We start from the raw sequence: 22,094 nt of genomic DNA on the forward strand, positions 1-22,094 counted from the left end.
ATAAACAAAGCAAGTTCAACTACAGATTGGTTAAGGCAAAGAATAGTCCTAAGGGAATTTTTTTTAACATGAAAAAAAGTATTCACAAAGCGGACTGTTATGTCAGATCCAACTTAACACGTCTTAACTTTTAGTTTAAATCTACACCATTGTTCTCACAAGAAAACATTCTGGTAGATTTCTGATTCTGTTCCTGTACTGAATCTCAACCCTTTAAATACCAGGTGGTTGAGGAGAACAGCATTTGCCCCAACCAAACTGAAAATCAAAGGGTTTATTTACTTATCGATCCTTAACACTGTGATGTCACTATCAATGGCTGATTTAAGCAACGTCTAGCACCTTTGAACTTAATTTTTCTTTTTAACGTGGATCTCAGTTTGCATTTTTTGCTTAAATATTTTTTTTATATGTTGCCAGGTATAATTCCCATTTAAAAAACAGCTAATTTATATCGTAAATGAAGTTAGAAAAATATGATTTAAAAAAACCTAAGTAATTGATAAAAGTACCATAATCATGGGCTATATCCTGTAGATGTGTAAGTATGTTATTTAACTTTGATAAACAAAACAGAGTTGCTAATAGGCTGATTTAAACAGAAATAAAAAGTGTAGAACATCCAAATATTGTAACAAAATGGTGAACTTCATAAAGTAATTTGTCCATATACTCGAGGACAAGGGGCTATGACAAGATCTGGCCAGTTTTATAAAAAGACAGATTTCAGGGTGCAAACAGAGTGTCTTTAATAACCAAAAGCAGTCCTTATTGTAACTCCAAGAATTGTTGGCCACTGAATTCACGGTGTTACAGATTGGTGGAATTTGAGGTCGATCCTTCTTTTAAGAGATGAATGCACTTTTTCTCCATTTTACACATTCCAATCACGTTTAACTCTTTCTTTCTTCTTTTTTTGGCATATCTTTCAAAAAGCATTTTGGAGACAACTCCTGTTTTCCCCCCCACAGTCTACTTGCTGAATCCTTAAGTACCAAACAGAATGTGACGTGTATCCTTAACAGCGGTGGATTTCCAACAGAATTGATGACTTTGGCAGTGCCTTCCGTTCAGTCTTCATACTAACTTTTTAAACCTGATTTTCACGGCTGTTGAGAAAATCAGTTGCTCTGATACTTCACATGATGCTACAGCTCTTTGCTTTGTCTTTTCTCAAGTCTGTGGACACTGTGGTCAGTTCTGGTCGGCTAGGCATGTGTGAAATCCGCTTTGTTGTTCTTTGAGTTTTATTCCTTTTTAGATTTTTGCTAGTCTTATTTACACAAGCTAGTGTAGCAACATGAAAAATGTCTCTCACACTGTTTTCAGACTGTAAGGCTGAGCATTCAATGTACGTAGCAGCTCCAATCTGTTTTGCCATGTTTGCCCCCTTTAGTAAAAAAAAAACAAACAAAAAAACACAATGTTAATTATAAGGAAGGTACTGCACCCAGTGGCAAGAATTTCCCGTTATGTCACTTTAGGTCTAATTTAGTTTATAATTAGTGTTTTGCAAATCAATCCCAGACTGCTTTATTGGAAATGGCCGCAGTTAAAAATCAATAAATTCATAAACATAAAAAATTCTGCATATCAATCATCAGATGGAACAGAATGGCCATTTAATCAGCTACATTGATATATAAAATACAGATGCTGCAATAAAAGCTCTAGGCATTCATTCATTATTCTAATTAAACATCATGGTTTATTTATTTTCTGGCTATGTTGGTGTATAAAGATGTGAAATTGAATTGCTATCTGTAAATAAGATATGAAATGTTGTTGTACTGTTAGTTGTATTGTAAGTTGCACCAAATTGTATCAACTGACAATAACCACATAATGTAAGCACTACTGGATATATGCTTTACGAATCTACTTCAATGTCATAATTTCTTGTTGTGCAAGATGATGTACTGTATGTTGATACTACAAAATGCGAATAAAAAAAAAAAAAAAAGTTTCTGAAATAATAATGCTATCCCAGCCTGCTTAGAAAATGTAACTTTGTAGCCGAAGGAATTTTTTTTAAGCTAGTGACCGATTATTGACACTAATTTACTGAAGGGCGGGAAGAGGGGGTAGGAGGCTGTGCGTTTTTGGGGGTGTCCGTTGCACAAAAGATAGTTGGGGTATGGGATTTGAACTTCCCTTGGGGTTGGCAACCTGACAATGTAATTATTACATGTTAAAAGAGGCACTGTCACCATCGCCTGTCCCTCGCGGGCGCCGCCATCTTCTCCTGGGGGTCCTCCTCCTCAGCTCACCAGGAACCCACAACACTGCTGAACTGTCATGCATGCGCAAGAGTACAGCATTGAGGTCAATGGAGAATCCCGTAATTCCACGGGACCCTCCATAGATAAAGTCAATTTACTGAAGCCGTCACTGTTGGCTCCACCCAGTATATAGAAGCACCAGGTCTAGGAAATATACAGAGACAAAGTAGCCCTTAAATTGTCTTAGTATGTCTCTTGACTTGGTTAGAATTTCAGTGAAATAACAACAGAGTCAATATGAGTAAAAATGCTATCTTTATCAAAAAAACATTTTTTGGGGGAGGGGTGGGGTAGAGAGGGGGGTTGCAGTGCCATTTTAACCAAGTACTTTTTTATAAATTGTAGAGTTGAAAAGTTTGCAGCCTTCAGTTTAGTGCATTTACTCCCTAACTGGAGTGGGTATGTCAGAACAAAGGTTATGACTATATTTTATGTAAATATGTATGCATGTAATCTATCTATTCTATCAATATCTGTCTGTTCTCTAACTTAGACAAGGCATGTAAACTCAGCTGCCATAGCATTACACCCTTCATACTTTAAGAAAAGGCTTAAATTGTGCATCGTGGTCACATGCATTTTACACTATTTATTCAACTGTTGCTATGTGAGCTATTAAGTATTTATACGTGAATGTATTTGGCTAATGTCGTCCTTAGATTATTCCAGCTGTCAAAAAATAAAATAAAATAAAAAACCCTGAGAAAATAAGTCAGTATCTATGTTAATCGTTATTTTGATTAAATTACACTATCTAAATTATTTGGATTATATCATTTTTCAACACCTCTACCTGTTTTGTGCTGTCCAGCCTTAATTTAACTTCCCCTCAGTAGAATACTTGATGTTCTACCATCCGATAATTACCTTACAGATCATTCCAATCACTGGTGACACGTTAAATCTCAGTACAAGACCGCAATCTTAATCTTGGATAATTCAAAGCTCTAGGGGATTTGGCTAACAATTTGTGCAACAACCATCTAAAGACTGAGGAATCCTCTAATTAGTCTGTATGTATTTGTGTTTAGCATTGTATTTGCTCTAAAAATAATAATTACAGTAATGAAAGGATGTGAAATATGAGGAATTTTAACCTGATGAAAAATGACATACTGTAGTGTACTATCTTATTATCGTTTGCAGTGACATTTTGTGTGTGTGTGTGTGTGTGTATCAGCTGAGAATGGCACCAAAATATATAAAAGTTAACCAGTTATATAGAACATGGGATTGATATTTATTCTAGATTTATCTATGAACTAGATTATCCCAACATCCCTCTGAAATGACACGTGTTTTAGTTACAAGAATCAAATGGAATCTTTCCCCATAACCATTCACAATTCTTTTAAGGTAATATTCAGATTCGGCCTACTCATCAGCAAAGACAATGGGTCAACATAAAATAGATGTAGTTCAGTTTTAATATTGTATACATTTAACTGGAATACCCGTTACACTTGTGTCTCTTACCTGATCATATGACACTGGTGTTTGTCGATGATTTGATAGTTCAACCAAAGTGGTGAGGTCTGTGCGGAGATCTGACTTGCATCCAACCAACAACATTTTTGTATTGGGACAAAATTCCTGTATTTCTCCTTTCCACTGTAATAAAATAATACTGGTGTTAGATATCCATGCAGTGATGGAAGCTGATGTATCATAAGTAATATACAACTTAAACGTCTAGTAACCCAGTGAGAACACAGCACACGATTAAAATCTTTTGGATCAGTTAGAAAAAAAAAAACAAAAAAAAAAAACATCACTTCTATTCTTTTCTAGATAGCATTAAACTCTGTAAATGCCCAGCTCCCCTACTGGCAGGTACAGGTAAAGCACCACATGCAGGATTGTGCCATTGGTGTTCCCCATACTACCCCTCTTGCAAATCTGAGTTGTAAACCCCCTCATCCCATGTGAGATATATATGCCCTATGACCCGTCGCTCAGTTAATTATTTTAGACTGACATATTTTCTGTTCTAAATATAACTACAGCTATATATAAATCAAATGCTGTGCTCTGCCTAAGCTTGCAGTGTTGTTTCTGAATAGCAGGTCACCTTAAACATTTAGGAATAGACATATGATCTTCAGAATTCCTAACAATCTTTTCTGAGAACACAGTGCACGCTCAAATTACATATCTGCACAGAAAGGGAGAAACTTACCTTTTTGAGCACACTGTCAAGAGTCTCCGGACGGCTTATGTCAAAACATATCAAAACGGCATCGGAATCTGGATAGGAAAGTGGACGGACATTGTCATAATAAGGAGAACCTAAAAGAAAAGAGAATGTTCATGTTAACCTTTCCATTGTATACAAGACATGTGATATACCTGTTTAAACAACATACAACAACGACGCTGATCTCATTTATTCTCCTCCGGTCATATTTCATTGAATCTTTCCTTTTCAAATTTTTAATCGCTACCTGTTATCTGAAAGTTTCAGCCTGGAGGGCCAAGTTAATGCAGTGGGCTGGGAATGGGGTGTATACAGTATACTAACCACTAACCCTACCCAGCGCATACACACATAACGATAACAGGACCTGCACTTTCTAGCAACAAGATGTGAGACGTCCCTAGAGTGCAGTTCATGTTATCACTGTAGTTAAATTGCTGAATTTTACATATTGCAGTCCTAATGTACCGGATTATTTTATTTTAATAAATATTTTGTTTAGAATATCCCAGTATTACAGTGACCTGAACATGTTTTCTAGTGGAGTAGTGCAATTAATGGGTAATAATGCACACAACTGCAATTTGGGGGCCTAATCTCAGGCAGAACCGGGTTATACATTTTACCCGAGATTCATGTTAGCCATGTTTCTAATCAGCCGCTGCTTACATTTAAAAGACAGCGGTGAAATAGCAACCGGACCAGATTAACGCAGCCCTGACGGTATTCACCTCCTTTCTATCCACCTTAACACCTCACCCATACTGTGCTCAAGACAAGCTTTAAACTCAACATAATAACTCAATTTATAAGACAACATTGTTCAACCGGAGGATGGTGGGGATTTATATTTGGAGTATATGTAGTGTCAATTTGGTTAATGATGACCTCAAGTTTCAAAACACAACAAAAAAAATGCATAAATAGGTAAATACAGGGAGATGATTGCCCACTGGACTATAAATATTCCACTACCAGCCTCTGGCTGTTGGACCAACACAACTCGCCCAATCTCTGAACTCGTTCTGGAATCTAGATAATGATACCTGTAGTCCAACATTTGATGTTGTCATTAAATGTACCTTAAAGTGTTATATCTGTGTCAAATACAATATTACTTGCATGCTAGTAAGTTGTATATATTTTCCAACGAAAAGGGTAAGAAAAAAAAAAAAAAAAAAAAAAAAACCACCACCATAGTATTTGTCTCTGGAAACAATTTTGATAATTTCTATGAATGATTAAATCTCTGGACAGTTACCAGCTCTAGTTCATGATGAGTTTATCCCCTAGGAGGTCTATTCATTAAACAGTAATTTGTACTGACTGGAGAAATGTCAAATGTAGGCCAAAAACTAAAATGTTGGGAAAACAAAAAACTTAAACTTTTTGGAAATTTAACGTGTTCCGTGCTTATATTGAATGTAAAGATTACAATTAAGAAGCAAATATAATAAATTATAATGAAAACATAAAATAATTAAAATTTCGAAGAAGATGGGCTGAAGAACAGACGGTTATCTGAATACGAAGCACACGCCTTTTTTTTTTTTTTTTTTTTTAAGAACTTATAGCACGGAAGTGATCTTAACATTCAGCATGCCACAAATTCTTGCCTCCTGCTCTGTTTTACATTATTTGACACCCTCTAACGCAAAAGATTATTTTTAGAAACAGATGTATAATTTCAGGATTTGCACCATTCTCCAGACCCCCCCCCCCCAATACTCGCACACTGTATAAATAACTATAACCTAACCGTCGTGGAGATTACTGTATATTATTTTTTTTATCTATACTATTTCTGAAAACTAACAGAGTAGCACAGAACACATTCCCTCCAAGTGTCACATCTTAAACTAATAAACTGTATGGCGCATGTACTGCAGAAAACTACGCACTCCACACATGTGGCAATACAGATTGCATCACTCTAATAAAACACATTCTTGGTGATTTAGGATTGGATAAAGATGGACGGCATATTTGCGATTGTCATTTTGGTGAAAGGTTTCTATGGAATTCTCCATCTGAAGAAAGGAGATAACGTATTTCCACAGAGGTGTCCCATGTCCTTAAATAGATCCTTACCGAACGTCCCATTTAAAAAAAAAAAAAAAAAAAAAAAAAAGTCTCTGGTGTGTATTGGGGTCAGGTTATTCTTTGAACCATCACGGAACATATATTAGTAGATAGGACTTTCTTGTTTGAAAATGAAAACTAATTTTTTCTGTAGAGGGATGCTATGTATTGGTAAGTGGCGGGTGGGGTGGGGTTTTACAGAGCCTTATACCCACTGCCAGAACCAATTTAGTTCTATTCTAGACTTCATCTAACAATATTTGTTCTGATATATGGTCTAAATTAACGATGAGCTAACGGTTGGTCTACTAGTTTACCATCTATAAAACCTGTTTAAAGCGAAGATTGCCCTACAAGAAGGAAAGCCAAATGTTTTTGCATATTTTGGCGTGTATAAGTAGGGACACCATATCCACCATGTTTTCTTGGGCAAATATAATTTGTACAAGTTGATTGGCGTCATACAGAAAGTGATACCCTACAGTATGTAGAAGTCAAATGCTGCAGGTAGATACATCAGGTGATAAATCAATCAGGAACCCTGCTAAAAATATACATTATCTATAATAAAATGTGCTGTCAATCAACATGATGAAATGATGTGTGTCCCAGAAAACACGGTGGATATGGCAACTCTATTTATATACGTTTTATACATGTAAACATGCAAATTATGTGATCTGACAACTGATTGCATAAGTGCCCTTGCCTATATTTTCAATAACGTTGGTTAACAACTCATATCAGTAAAATGCAACATAGATTCAGTAATAAAATCTTTATAGCGATCACTGCATGTCTCTTGTTCTGGATTCTCTGCGCTAACGATGGTGAAACATACTCGTGACACATAGTTTATCATGAGGTTCACAAGGATATGAAAATTTATTCCACATGCAGACTTCACACGCCTCACCCATAGGCAGTAACTCTCAATTCAAATACCTGGCTGGTTGTGTCATTGTATTTAATCCAACATGCCATATATGTACATAAACCGTAGCTTCCATTGCCAGGGCTTCATACATAAGCACAGTTGTAGTCTAAACCAGTATATTTATCATGTTATTTCCCAAAGAAATGTTAGGTTCTTAACTCCCTTTATTATAGAAGCCCATTTGTGCATATATTTGAATGTTTTATAAAAAAAAATAAAAAAAAAATAAAGTCTGTTGTGTTTTTCTGACACACTTTCTAAATATAAAAAAATAAATATTTTTCATTCATTGATGTAAAAACCAGATGAACAAATAAATAGCTCTGAAAAATTTACTTTATCCATAAAAGGCTTAATATATACTCGGTATTGCCATATATAGTTTTTTTTGTTTTTTTTTTTAACTATTTGTATTAACCCCTTAAGGACACATGACATGTGTGACATGTCATGATTCCCTTTTATTCCAGAAGTTTGGTCCTTAAGGGGTTAAAGGAAGACTCCATGCCACTAAAGCAGTTTCACTGGATGCGCCCTTTATCTTATTTTATAAACGTGCCAATTACAAGCCTTGCTTGCTCTCCCAAGGTGGAACCGAGGGCTTTTCATAGGTATCAATACTTCTCATAAGAAGCCTTTGCATGCTGATCAAAGTTATTGCTGTACATGAACACTGCCTCCCAATGCTTCTCCATGAGAAGCACTGTGTTGTCTATGAGATTTCCTGGAGCTGTGATGAAGCTGTGGCAAGATAATCTGCTACTGGATTGCAGGTAAGTAACCTCATTTTTAGAGGGGATGGGGGACACCCCAAATCTAAGGTAAATAAGGAACTCTGCAACTTTAGAATGAATTGCATTGCTTTCTAACCCATTTAAAGGGGTTTGTCCCTTCCAGCCTGGGGTATACTTTTAAAAAGTGCTGACAAGTCACACAGTTCCTTCTTCATTTGTGAGAAACACCAGTCTGTGAATCACTGGCACATTCTAATAAAACAGTTTTTCAGCCGTGACACAGGTATGCATTTTAGGAATAAGCTTCAGTGGACCAAATAATTAGAGCAGTAAAATTGTCTGTAAAAGAAATATTCAGGGATGCTGCATAATACGTAAACAAGTCAGCAAATGAACGAAATAAAAAGCACTCCCCCCTTCCTCCCCCCCCCCAAAAAAAGCCCTAGCATGATGCACATGTTAATCTTCTAAAAGGTTCCATGACTTGGAACAAAGTAAATTAGTTTAATGAGGCTTTTAGTTATGCTGTTATATTATAGGATTAGGACAATCAAGGATGCAGAGAAAATAGTCACAGCCAGAGACATCCTGAGTGGGTTGGGGGGTGAGGGGGGTCACATTTTAGTGACACGATTCATCCCAGACATGGCCACTTATTTACTATCTGGGCTAATTGTCTTTACTGTACTTCGCAACATAAATAACCATTGCTTCTCGACACCCAATAGAGTTGTAGTTACCAGAGACAGGATACAATTTTCTCTGGAATAGAAAAAATAAAAGACAGTCATGAAAAGTAATGTCCCTACAGGAAGTCTTTGCACATGTAGGTGCACATGAGGGGACACATGTGGGACATGTATAGATCTTGTTGCACGTGTCTTACCAAGTGCAAAAAACATATTACCATGTATTTTTCATTTTACACATGGATGGAAAAGAGGAAGATTTGTTAGTTTTGTTTCCAACTGGCTTATTTTAGGAATATTTATCTCCTATGAACAGATTTCCTACTTAAAATATGCAGTTTCGATGTGTTCACTATAGCATCATTTAACCTCTAAGATTCAAGGTGAGTGTATGGAACATAGCAAATGCCCATTTTATGGCAAAAAAATGCAACTAAGATAACGTTTTGATAACACACACACACACAAAGAAAACCGTCTAAATTAGTACTTTAATGTAATTCAGTGAGTAGCTGTGAATAGAATTGATCAGCTGACAGTTCTTTTCTAATAATTGAATTGCACTGGTTGTTGTATCAAATATTTAAAAAAGTTCTGGATATTTAGGATAGTGCCTGGATATATTATGTTGGAGGTCATAATAACCAATGGTTAATATACCTTGTAACAGCTTGTTTATCCAAGGAGCAATTCTGGAGCAAATGATGTTTGTTCCATTTTAGTGATTCACTTGAAGGTTTCTTCAGATTGGATTTTATAGCATTAAAGGGACACTGTAGGCACCCAGACCACTTCAGCTCATTGAAGTGGTCTGGGTGCAAAGTCCCATGTCCCTAAACCCTACAGTGGTAATTATTGCAGTTTCTGAGAAACTGCAACAATTACCTTTAAAGGTTAACTCCTCCTCAATCTATTCTTCTTAGTAAAACATTATATAAGTAAATAAGTATGCTTATCTCTTACAATAAAGTCTAGCCCAAACTCTACCAAAAATGGTAATTCACATACAAATTCAATGCTATAGTGGAAGTAAGTAAATATACTTTTTATATAGTATGCTGCTATTGGTGGACATTCAAAATTTAGGCAAAAATAATTGCATTAGAAAGCAAATCTCTAAGTCCAACTAAACTGGAGTCATATTCAGACTCTGCTATTGGACCTTAAAGGGACACTATAGTCACCAGAACAACTACAGCTTAATGTTGTTGTTCTGGTGAGTATAATAACTCCCTTCAGGCATTTTAATGCAAACACTGCCTTTTCAGAGAAATGCATCTCTATGAGGAGGTGCTGATTGGCCAAAAAAAAAAAAAAAAAAAAAAAAAATCGACAATTTTGATGATGTCAGCAAGGGGGTGGGGTCAGCGCTGGCAGACCCGTGGAGAGCTGAAAATAAAGTTAGTTTTAACCCATTCTGAGGTGGCTAGGGGGGTGCCACCTAAATGGTGGGTTTTCACTATAGGGTCAGGAATACGTTTGTGTTCCTGACCCTATAGTGATCCTTTAAATTGTGCAAGTCGTCATTAAATAAACACAGATCCCGGTTTATCGTAATTGTGGGTTTTGCTTTGACAGCACCAAAGTGATTTGTTTGCAATCTTATGCAAACAATATGTTTCTGCCTTCTACCAGAAGGACAGTGAATCATAAATAAAAAAAAAATAGAAACAAACAAACAAAAACAAATCTGCAGATTTTATGCTCCTTTAAATGGAGCCTTGATTGACTCTTGGCTTGTAAGTCAGTCAGTCTTGTTTGGTCACAGTTTCATGTATGACATGTTTTGCCGTAGTTCAGCGCCACAGGATAAGTTGGCGATATATGAATTTTAATAACTGCCGATAGTATACTTGAAAACTTTTTGGGCCCTCCTTGACTTGTCCTTACACAGGAGGTTGAGAAAGCCACTCTAGGAACTCAGCCAATTACTGAATCTAGCATTTTTTGGCAGATCGTTTTAATTATCTTCAAGCTTTTGCTCGAAGCTTCTAAAAACGCACCACAAAAGAGCCATACCACAACTGGGAGATAGTGAGCCTTTTTAATTAAAAAGTAATACCCTTTCAAGTAACAGAGTGAAAAGAAGAAAAGTAATATGCTTTCTGCAAAAATGGCAGAGTACAAAGCTGAGACATTCCTCTAAAAACAACTTGGTATGAATGTAATCAAATGTTTACTGTGCTTTTGAATGCAAATTGTGAAAAAAATTAAAATTCTAAAATACAGAACAGAAACTTTTGTAAAATCTGCAAAGTGAGATTTTTCTTAGTATTGTTAGGAAGATATTGCCCGCATTAGGAAACAATTCTAGTTATGCCATGCATGCTAATTAGGATCTAGTTGACGTTATTTGTTCAAGAAGGAATTATCCCCATTTCACAGCGGCTAACTGTCAGTATTTGCATACAGCATCCATGCATGACTTACGCAAAGGAATTCTTATTAAAGGGCACCTCTGCCAAAATACAAGAAAATAAATTAAATTAATTCACTTGTTAGTAGCTATCCCCCAAATGAAAACATGCATGTATTTAATTAGGGTTTTATTTTTAATTGAGGGTATATATAAAAACAGCTTCTCAAAACTGCAGATCCCTGGTTTGCAGCATTTGCAAGCCCTCCCCTTCTAAGCCCGCCCAGATTGTCTGTGGCTGTCCAATCAAAGACTCCCCAATGCAACTCAATGAGACGTCTTTGAAAGGCAGGTGCTCTAAGCAATTGATGCCTCTTGAATTTAGCTCCACTGAGCTAAACAACAAGGAAATAACAGGACATATTGTCTGATTGACCAAGGGTGTGTAACATGGTTCATTTACAAAAGTGACAAATAAAGTACAGACATCCACCAAGCATGCCTCATAATGTACACATTGTGCACTCTGTAAATATATACATACATTTATCTAAAAGCAGACTCTTAAACAGGCAGAGGTCTCAAATCCACCATACTCTATTTGTTCTCCGGTGTCTGGTTTATGGGGATACCAGAAAAAAATCCCCTAAAAAAAAAAAAAAAATCCCCAAAAAACACCACTAAAAACACCCTGCAAAATTTACTCTGGGCTTTTTTGGCTATCTAGAGCTCTGCGCATGGCCAACTGTAACAGATCAGAATGATAAGCATACATGCCAGGTAACCTTCTGGGCATGGTGAATCCCCATCCAAGTCCCTCACTGCACCGCTTCCATCATTCCCAGTGCTGGGTTGCTCTCTGATGAGAGCAATAGTGCATGCTGGTAGCCATACCCAAATCATCCAACATGCATAGCACATTGCATTGTGTTGTGTTGGTGCTGTTTGGAGGGGGGCAGTCACATACCTCCCAACTTTTCAAATGAACAACGAGGGACACTTTCATTTTAGGAGTGCGGTTAGGGCAGGGATGTTCTGAGAAATGTTAGGTGGGTCACTGATTACAATTTCTGCAGCTAAAATGTAATCTATTTACAGACTAATTTGTTAACACATTTAATGTAGTTTAACGATACTTACTGTATGTTTTATACCTTTATTGCTCTGTTATACACTCCAACAATATGGAGCTCCTAAAAAAATAGGGATAGGAGGATAGAAAAGAGGGACAGAGGGATTTGGGCCCAAAATATGGACAGTACCCTCCTAAATAGGGACAGCTGGGATGTATGAGGCAGAGGACAGATGTGTGTAGAGCCTTTCACATCTATTTCTGGTTTTATATCAAGGTAAGTATGTTGAGAGGTACACTACAAAATAAATAATAGCTTAATAGTTTAAACATCATTTTCAGTAACACATTTAAACTTGCGCTTTATGTCTCTATTGCTTACAAAATAACATTTTCCCAGCATGCACTTAGGCTGCTCTGTTTGTGTATTAGTTCCAAATCTTGCTAATTTGTTTCATAGCTGGTGAAGAACCCAGGGAAGATGGAATAAATTATATGTTTGCACAAAAACAACTATGCCATAATTAGTTACAGGCCTTAATGTCTACATTCCACAAAACATTGGTGCAATCCCAGCACGGGAGAGGCTGGCACTTTACAAAGAAAAAGGAATATTTGTAAGGGAGCAGTAGTTCTTCCCATTCTTATTTCTATGGGCCGCTGTCTTGGCTGGGTTTAAAAGCCAAGATTAAGAGAGAATGTATACTATAGGATGAATAAAAAGGTTGTTATGGGTTGAGAATGTCGATGGTCTGCTAAAAACTACTTTCCCAAGGGCATGGGGCTGGGCTGCTTTACCCAGAGACCACAGGGATGCAAATCACTGCCACTAAAATGGCAGAGAAATCACACTGGTAATGCAAAAGTCTTTATTACCAATGGTGCTAAAGAGCCCTGATTATGTCAAATGGCTTCCAAATTGTTTGACAAAAAAATAAAATCTAGAACAGCAACCATGAGCTTTAGAGGCTATAGTGCTTAGAGGCCTCTTTAAGACTGATGAGTGGTTTTAAAAAATAAAAAAGGAAATATTAACGACACCTGTACACCGTTTGCGAGTTAGTGATTATGCAATATGCTTTTTTAAAACATATTTAATTTCCACCAGGCGAAACGTTTGGGGCAGATGTATATTAGCACTATGAATGCTGAAGGGAATTGCTGTTGTTTTTAAAGTTAAAAGAACTCTTCATGGTACAGCGCTGCTAAACACAAGAACCGCAAAAGAAAGAAAAAACTTTCTCCCCAGGTAAATCAGAGATCAGGACATATTTTCACGCCCATATGTCAATGGGATATGATTAACTGTTGCAAAAAAAAAAGCCTATAGGAGTTGTTCACTTAACAGTGAATAATAGGTTTTCAAACTCAGCTACTTTTATCTTTAGGATAGCTTGGGATATTAAAGAAGCAAGGAATCATACGAAATTGTATTTAAGAATTAATATTTTATATAGGAATCCATAGGGACTGTCTCACTTTAAGAATAGTGCCTCACAAACGCACTGCCTATGTTCTAAGTATTTCCTAACTCTGGTCTAAACCGGCCTGTCCCTTACATTGTGCAATCCTTTGTCAATTCCAAACGAAGAGGAGGGTTGGCCCTGAAAAGTTGCTGGACAACTATTAGGCACAAAACGTACTCATAAGTCAATATTGTAATACGTAGAGTGCTTTCAAAATCCTTGCGTACGAGCAGAACACTTTGAAACACGCTCGGAAGAGGTATTACATGCTTGTTTTTACACATGGTTGAAGTGGGACACCGGAGAAATATGCTGGGTACGTGACATAAATTACACTGTTTAATCGCTGTGGTGAGTTACAAAAAGTAAGTCAAAACGTTTCAATCCCACAAAATCTCTAATCCAAACGTGGATAATATGTAACAGTGGAAGTCACTGGATGCCTATAACGTTTAGGAAGACAAAAAACAAAAAACAAACAAAAAAAAAAAACACAGGAAATGTCAGTGCTTATTTAATTTTCCCAGTATTAAGCTGGGACAAACTAGTGAGGTATGATAGTTCTTACATTTTAGTGAAAGCAATGATCTGACACACGTTGCATTAAGATCAATAACGTTGAGGAACGTGCAGAAAAGAAATTCCAGACAGCTGAGTCACTAAATCATCTCCAGAGAAAATCAAATCATGACCTAAAGTACTGAATAACAAACACATAAATGCAATAAAGGTTACGTACAATGAACAATTCTGGGATAAAAAGGTATGCTAACGTTCTAAAGGTAAGAACAGCAGGAACATTCTAATGGTTCCCATGGCGATTGCTCCACTTTTAGAATTGTCAATTCAATTAAGAATTCTACCAAATGAAAGAGCAGAAACAGGTGAAAACCACAATGGACAGTCTCATCAGAAAGTGTCAGAGTGAAACTGATGACAATCAAGGAGATGCAACGACGTAACTTGCTAGGACATGAATCAGTTAACAAAGTTTTTTTTTCTTTTTTACATTCTCCTTCCTCCACCCTTGATCCCCTGAGATCAGCTTACAAAGGTCTAGAAATTGAACAAGGATGTCCTTCAAGTAGCAGGATATACCGAATCCCCCCACCCCCTCCAACTGCAGGACAAGGTATCAAAGGTCCTTTCCCATTTGTCATCATCGCTATGTCCCTTCTCCATATAGATTACCCAGTCCCTTTAGCCACTTCTCTGAGCCTTAATTTAGCACAGCCAGGAAGGAATATGATTTCATCATTGTCTCGAATACGGAACTCACAAGCTGAATAGTAACTATATATAAATATGTTAGGGACACATATCCGGCCTAGAAAGAGCACTTAAATTGTGCCCTATTAAGCACTTAAAGACCCTAGTGATTCTCATGTTAGCTTTAGACTGTCAGCTCCTTTGCATGTGACACTCTCCACATCTTGTTTTCCAGTTAGTCAAACTTATAGTTTTGCAATAGTTTGTGTGATACGTTCACCAGTTTCACTGGATAAGTTGAATTTCTCCTGAATAAGTTGGAGTTTAATTATTAATTAAATTTATATTAATGACTCTGAATGCCACTATGGTGACCTTCTAAATGCGCACCAAAAATGTAACCCTTTTAATGCCAATGGTTTTCCAATGCATCACTTTAATAAAATAGGCATATCTCTGGCATGCAAAGGGTTAAAGAACAAACAAAAAAAACAACCAACTCACGAGGCAAGGTGGCCAATAAAAGAGTTAACTGTTTAGCCGGTAAGAACAGCACATATCAAGTCACACTACCAGCAGATGGTTTTGATGTATGGAAAACCTCAAGGCCTAGGAATGTCTGGAATGTATAGCAGAGACTATACACTGAGGAACATTCCGTTCAAAAGCACCGCTCCTGTGAGACTCTGTTCCTTGCTTGGGATCCAGATCACTGCCAATTAAGGGGTTTAAACATGCAGAGCGATCACACGGCTCATATAAATAATGCAATGACAATAAGGAGGGGGGGGGGTGGGAAATATTGATTATTTTGTCTGCATTGGAAGAGTCTAATAATAAAATGAGTCTAGAGGTTTATACTTGTTCACATTAAATAAGAACCAAGTACTACTTTTCATTGCTAAAGACATTTATATTTGCACCAACATATTCTGCAGTGCTGTACAATATCTAAACAGGACATGTAAGTAATTGTGATCAAGAGATGTGGCGATTGTTTAAGCATAAAAAAAATACAACAATCAGACAAATGGTTTTTGGTGCAGAGGGCCAAGTTTAATTCAGTACTGTTTAGTTAATAAACCTCCTAGGAGAGGCACGCTGTGCTGCCCTGCCTACCACTCCCCACCATGAGGCTCAGAACACTGGCAGAAGATACAATCTTTTCCAACTTAGTGTACAGCTATACATAAAGCAATGTAACTCAGATTTAAAAAATAAATAAAGACAGACTCCTTGTATGAGAGACTGTGACATGTCTGATGATTATCGACTTCTTTTCACACTCCTCCCCTCCCCCCTCATGCTTGGAGCACATTGTGCAGCTCTGTGACTAGCAGGTCTGCCTAATCAATGCACTGGCCTTGCAAGGAGTCTTACAATACTGGGGCGGATTTAAAAAAAAAACTGCAGAAAATTGAAAAGGGAATTTCAAGTTTTAGGCCAAAAGAGAAGATTTGAGGGGGGAGGGGAAGAGGAAAGAGTGTAAATGTAAAGAATCTTCCAAATTCAGCTATTTTTGTCTACATTTTGCAATGCCCTTATTATCAATTGTTCATGATTCCCAGTTTTATTGATAACCCCTCAATGTCTCTGTATAAACCAAAAGGTAAGTTAAATGAGCCATGCATATTTATTAAAATGTTATATAATTTGATGTGATAATACATTTTGCATAACTAGAGAACAGACACATTATTTAGTGAAATATATATATATATATACGTGGCTTGATAGAGGCCTTTAGTGGGAAAAAGTGTTGCTTATGTTACAATAAACGGCCCTTTTTAACACGTTCCCCTCTGTATATGATCGTAGAGGAAATTGGCCATTTGGGATTTTGAAGCACAGGATAGTTTGACTTTACGTTTGCATGTGCTTTCTTTTTCTGCAAAAACATGATATTCTGGGCTTGCCAGAGACACACTTTCTTGTGCAGAATATTATACATTTTTCTCAAAAATGCCATATTTCTGATTGCAGGGGAGTTGATATGTATAAACAAACCAGCACTAAAAGGGTTAATGCGTTGTCTACGTATTGTGGATGTCCTGTTCAATCATTGTATTGTTTTGTAAATAGTTGACACAATATATTTTACAATATACAATCACACAGCTGAACCTGTAGCGTACTGTAATTGCAGACCAATTGGAAAATGCAGAGACATAAAAAAATATTATGACACCAAGTCTAAACAGTGGAGACCATTCACTTTCTGGGTCAGAATTAGCAGAATGCATATAGTACCATGTAGATAAGTGTCAACAACCTATGTGTTCCTGAACTACATTCCCCATAACTCTTACACAACCTTAAGGCCTATGGGAGCATCATGGGAATCATATCTCAGGGACATCTGGTATGCTGAAGCTAGCCATAACTTGTATAGCCCAATGACTGGCCAATATGGATACCTAACTACTGAATCCAGAGACAGAATTATTATTTTTAGATGAAACATGGTCTTAAAATATAGTAAAACCTAGCCCACCCATTAATGTCCCAATTAGACTTTGGGTGTGATATTTATTTATTAAAACGTGAGCAGTTGTGAGATTTAGAAATTTTAAGTGAAGTTGAAGATTTTTTCCCCCACCTGGCATTGAGTTAACGGATCGCCAATTCACTAGAGCGCATGGTTGTTTAGGTAGACTTAGATTGTCTATTAACTCTGCGTTTTAAGCACAGACTGCCATGAGGGTGTTAAGACATATGACTACAATAGGAACACTTTAATGTGAAATATCTTCACTATTGCCGCAAAGGACAGTAATTATCATAGCATGAGTCAATTAGAATGCACACATCAAATCATGACATAATGCGTTACGTACTCCTTTTACAATCTTACTATGACAAAGGACTTAACCCCTTAAATGCCATAGATCTTAATGTTGGTTATATTACACACTGAATTAGAACGCTGACAGAAAGTGTTGGGTTGTGGTATACCCCAAACCTCAGTACTCTCGCCTCTATTAACATCTCAAGGACCAGAGGTTAGGTCAATCACTTTATACCATGTGGCAGGACTTAAAGGGTTAATACTACGTTTAGGAGAGTATCCCGGCCTTTACTCCCCTACATAAAACTGCTATAACCACCCATACACTCACGAATATGCGTTACCAAGTAATTGGCAATCAGTGCCCTCCTTCACAGGATTTCCATAACCAGAATAACATAATGTTACGCAATAGATTCTGATCTTGTGAGCTGATTAACGGAGAGCTCATGGATAGGAATTGAGTGTACGCCCATTTAAGGGAATTAGGGACCCACACCAACATGTAACCTCATGAAAGTTAAAATAATTAGATAGGTAACGGGTTTAGCTACAGATACATGACCAAAGGGGTCTATTTACTAAACTGATGTGGAGCGTTTAGCTGTATAAGCTCTGTGTAATTCATTTGGCACTCCTGATGTTTCTAAACTACATTTCCCATAATGCTAAGCGAGCCTTATGGTAAGGCATTACTAATTTATTCTATAGAATTTCACTCAATTTCCAAGTAAGGGCTACTAATCTTGGCACCCTACATGTTACTGAACATCATTACTAATGACACACAACCAACAATAGCTAACCCTGGCACTTACCATCACGCTTAGCCAGCCTGAATGAAGGATGAGCATTATGAGAAATTAAGTTCACCTATATCTAGGTTGCCAAGATCGGTGTTTGCTAGTCTATTCATACAACTAAAGTGTGAGGGCAACAGCTGGGCTAGCACTCTCCCACGCAGAATAAACAAATTAATTGTTAGCAGTGATACATACATACATATTGAGAACAAATAATATATTATTGAAAAATCAATCAGCATCCTTACCAGAGGTATCCCAAAGACTCAGCTCTATTCTCTGGGAGTCAATTTCAAAACTGGCAGTGTAATTCTCAAATACAGTGGGGACATAATTCTGAACAAAACAAAATAACAGATGTAATCAGCAAAACGTACAAGTAGAGCAGTATTAATCAATCAAGTAAAATAATCTGCCAAGCGTTTAAATACATAACAATGTACTTGAATCTCATCACAAATGGTTTTTTCTTTTTTTTTTTTTAATTAGAGGCTACAAAACATCAGGTTAAAAATTAAATCACTATAAAATGTGTTTTCAACAGATTTCACAATGCAGACTAGCAATTTCACTGAATTCAGGGGAAATTCTAGATGTCTAACAGTATAAATACAATGCTATGTGTGATCATGAAATGAATAGCTCACGGTATGAATTTCTGCTGTAAGGCACACAGACAATGCAGTGAGTCTCATGACCCACAGAGCTTGCAATCACTTTGGGGTGACAAGTCGCTGTGAGACAGATAAGTAACTAATTCTACTCTTTAAAGTTGAAGCATATGACAAGCGACACAATGTATCAAGAGGACAGGAGCAAGGAGAAGACAGATGGCTGAGAGGGGGGTAGTTTCTTAACCCCTGAGGGTCCGGTAGGTCCACGCAGCCCCCACTAAATCCACACAGGGGGATGTTAAGCAAGGTCCAGGGACATACCTCTGGGAAGGAATCCTTCGCAAATACATGTAGCAAGGCGGTCTTCCCACACTGACTGTCCCCGACCACCACAATTTTACATTTCACATTCTGATTGGAATCCATCATTGATTTGCTTGACAATTTCTGACTTCTCCTTTCCTTCATTGATAATGAACTTATTGTCCTGTGTGTCCAGCAATGAGTTCCAATGGCAGAGCAGCAGAGCCCTTCCTTCCCTGGTATATCCCCCACTAGCTGAGCTCGATCCTCCTGCTAACACATCCAATTCAGAGGTGACTGAGCTTTGTCTAGCTACTCCCGACTGGTTTTATATGTCCAGCCTCCTCCAGCCCCATTCTTCTAGCACAGAATACAACAGAACCTCCCTTTTCCCTTGTAGGAAGGCTGGTGCGAGAATGCTGGAGATCTTCCTGATTACTTTGCATCCAGTGCGCCATCTAGAGGAAATTAAAGGCATGTTTGCAGTGAGATAAGCAAGCAAGGCAGATAGCTGCTGCCTGTGTAATAAATTCACTTTCGGTGGTTATAGTTTGTAGTTTGCTGCTCTACATGTGACTGCAGCAGCTATATTATTATTATTGTATTATTTATATAGCGCCAGCAAATTCCGTAGCGCTGTACAATGGGTGGATGTGACTAGCAACAGGCATTCCAGCTGTTACAAACTACAATTCCCATGATGATTGTGGAGCAACAGCTGGGGGCCCCCCACCTCTGCTTATGAAATTAGAGAAGCTGGACTTCTGGTAACTGAATTTAAATAAACAATACCACTTTAAAACAGGGGTGTCAAAGTGCACTTAGAGGAGGCCGCAGGCATGCTGTGCTATCAGGATAAACCTGTACGCGTTAATTAGAGGAATTCCTGAAGCACATGCAGAATTTAGGGCAGGGAGTTTTACAACCTTGGTTTCAAACAGGCTGTCCAGACACCGACAAATACTCTTTTCTACTTTATTCAGATATTTTTTGTTAGGAGACTGACGCATGTCCCGATGTCGATCTTCATTACTTTTATATTACGCTTCTCTAGGATTTCCGTATTTCTGGTGTGTATGAGTGTATACGGAGCTTTACAACATTACGACACACAGGGATGTGTCTTTAAAGGGACCCTGTAGTCACCAGAACTACTACAGGTAAATGTAGCTGTTCTGGAGTCTATAGCCTGTCTCTGCAGGCTCAGCAATGTAAACGTTGCCTACTAACACATCTAGATGCAGTGACTCAGATGGCCACTAGAGGTGCTTCCTGGGTCCGCGCTGCACAGTGTGCAGCACCAAGTTCAGTGTCTCCACGCTCTGCATGAATGTTCCCCATAGAGATGCATTGATTCAACGGATCTCTATGAGAAAATGCTGATTGGCGCAGTGTAGCGTTTTGCCGTGCTTTATTAATTATTAATTATAATAATCTCAGCCATGAAGGCAAAACCAGCGCAATGATGAAGAAAAGGTAAGTTTAAATATCTTTTAACTCTACTCTGACGAGAGCCCGACACCTATACATGTACTTAGCACCATGTTTGCATTCCTAACACTAACACTATAGTGTTCCTTTATATTAAAATAAATGTGTCTAGGAGTCAGTCTGTGTAAATACGATACATTAGTCTTGTTCTAAATTACGTTTTAAGTTACAGTAAATGTTCATCACGTAATCAACTCAAATATTCTGTAATAGCACCAGCCACTGGCTACACCCAATAAAACAGTTACTATTAGGCCATTCACATACAGTTGGGTAGATGCATGTCTTGCGCATGCAGTCTGATCACCTGACACTTTAATAAATCTCCACCATGTGCACCCACACCATACAACTACCTTATCGCTGAGTGTGCTAACAATGCTTTGTTAAACTATATAAAAAAAAAACAGAGGGTGCTGTCTGGGGACAAGAGATTCAGCTGAAAATAGTAAAAAAAAAAAAAACAGCAGGAAATTGAAAGGGTATTAATATGGTGTGCAGCTCCAGCAAAGCGCGGTGTGTTTTCTTATTAACATCCTAGAGCAGGGGTGCCAAAAAGGTAGATCCCCAGATGTTGTAGAACTACAACTCCCATGATGCATTGCATGCCTGTAGGATGCCTTTACAATGACAAAGCATCACAGAAGCTGTAGTTTTAAAATATTTGGGGTTCTACCCTTTGGACCCCCCTGTCCTAGAGACTAGTAATGGTCTAATTCTATCTAACAATCTTTAAAGATCCTGTATCAAAATCAGATCGCTTAACTATCTATCAAATCAGGGCGGTATAGTGCAGCTGATTCTAAATAATGACAATGTATCTGTGTGGGGTAACACAGCTAGGATAGTATGAAATATAAAAAAATATTGCACTATGTTCCCTTTCCCTGTGTTCAAGGCTTTAACGCTTTTTAGAATGGAATGTTCTAGAAGGGTGATTTCATTTCTTCAGTCTATGGGAGACGTGCTCGCATGCGGTATTACACAAAGCTACAATATAACACTGTTTTTATCCTTTGTAAGTTTCTAGATAATACTGGAGTTCCTTATTAGTAAGTTATCTTCACTTAT

General features: G+C 37.5%; 1 protein-coding gene across 1 annotated transcript; it reads right to left on the minus strand.

Annotated features, from left to right (window-relative positions):
* Positions 1–900: 900 nt before the first annotated feature.
* Positions 901–19,841, minus strand: RND3 (Rho family GTPase 3). The gene is made up of 5 exons (XM_063429427.1): positions 19,551–19,841; positions 18,864–18,951; positions 4,462–4,571; positions 3,759–3,893; positions 901–1,390 (listed from the first exon to the last, which is right to left on the minus strand). The coding sequence occupies exons 1-5, from the start codon at positions 19,695–19,697 to the stop codon at positions 1,139–1,141; spliced, it is 732 nt and encodes a 243-aa protein (XP_063285497.1). The 5' UTR covers positions 19,698–19,841; the 3' UTR covers positions 901–1,138.
* Positions 19,842–22,094: the final 2,253 nt, after the last annotated feature.

Source organism: Pelobates fuscus, chromosome 8 (assembly GCF_036172605.1).
Source record: "Pelobates fuscus isolate aPelFus1 chromosome 8, aPelFus1.pri, whole genome shotgun sequence".
In the NCBI taxonomy this organism is placed as follows: Eukaryota; Metazoa; Chordata; class Amphibia; order Anura; family Pelobatidae; genus Pelobates; species Pelobates fuscus.

What these genes read in the sequence shown, in the direction of transcription:
- RND3 (XM_063429427.1), bottom strand. Translation starts at nt 19,697, where the DNA reads ATGAAGGAAAGGAGAAGTCAGAAATTGTCAAGCAAATCAATGATGGAT. An exon ending in GAGTCTTTGGGATACCTCTG is followed by an intron (nt 4,572 to 18,863) that starts GTAAGGATGCTG and finishes CTTTTCTTTTAG; the next exon opens with GTTCTCCTTATTATGACAAT. An exon ending in CACCAGTGTCATATGATCAG is followed by an intron (nt 1,391 to 3,758) that starts GTAAGAGACACA and finishes TTTTTACTAAAG; the next exon opens with GGGGCAAACATGGCAAAACA.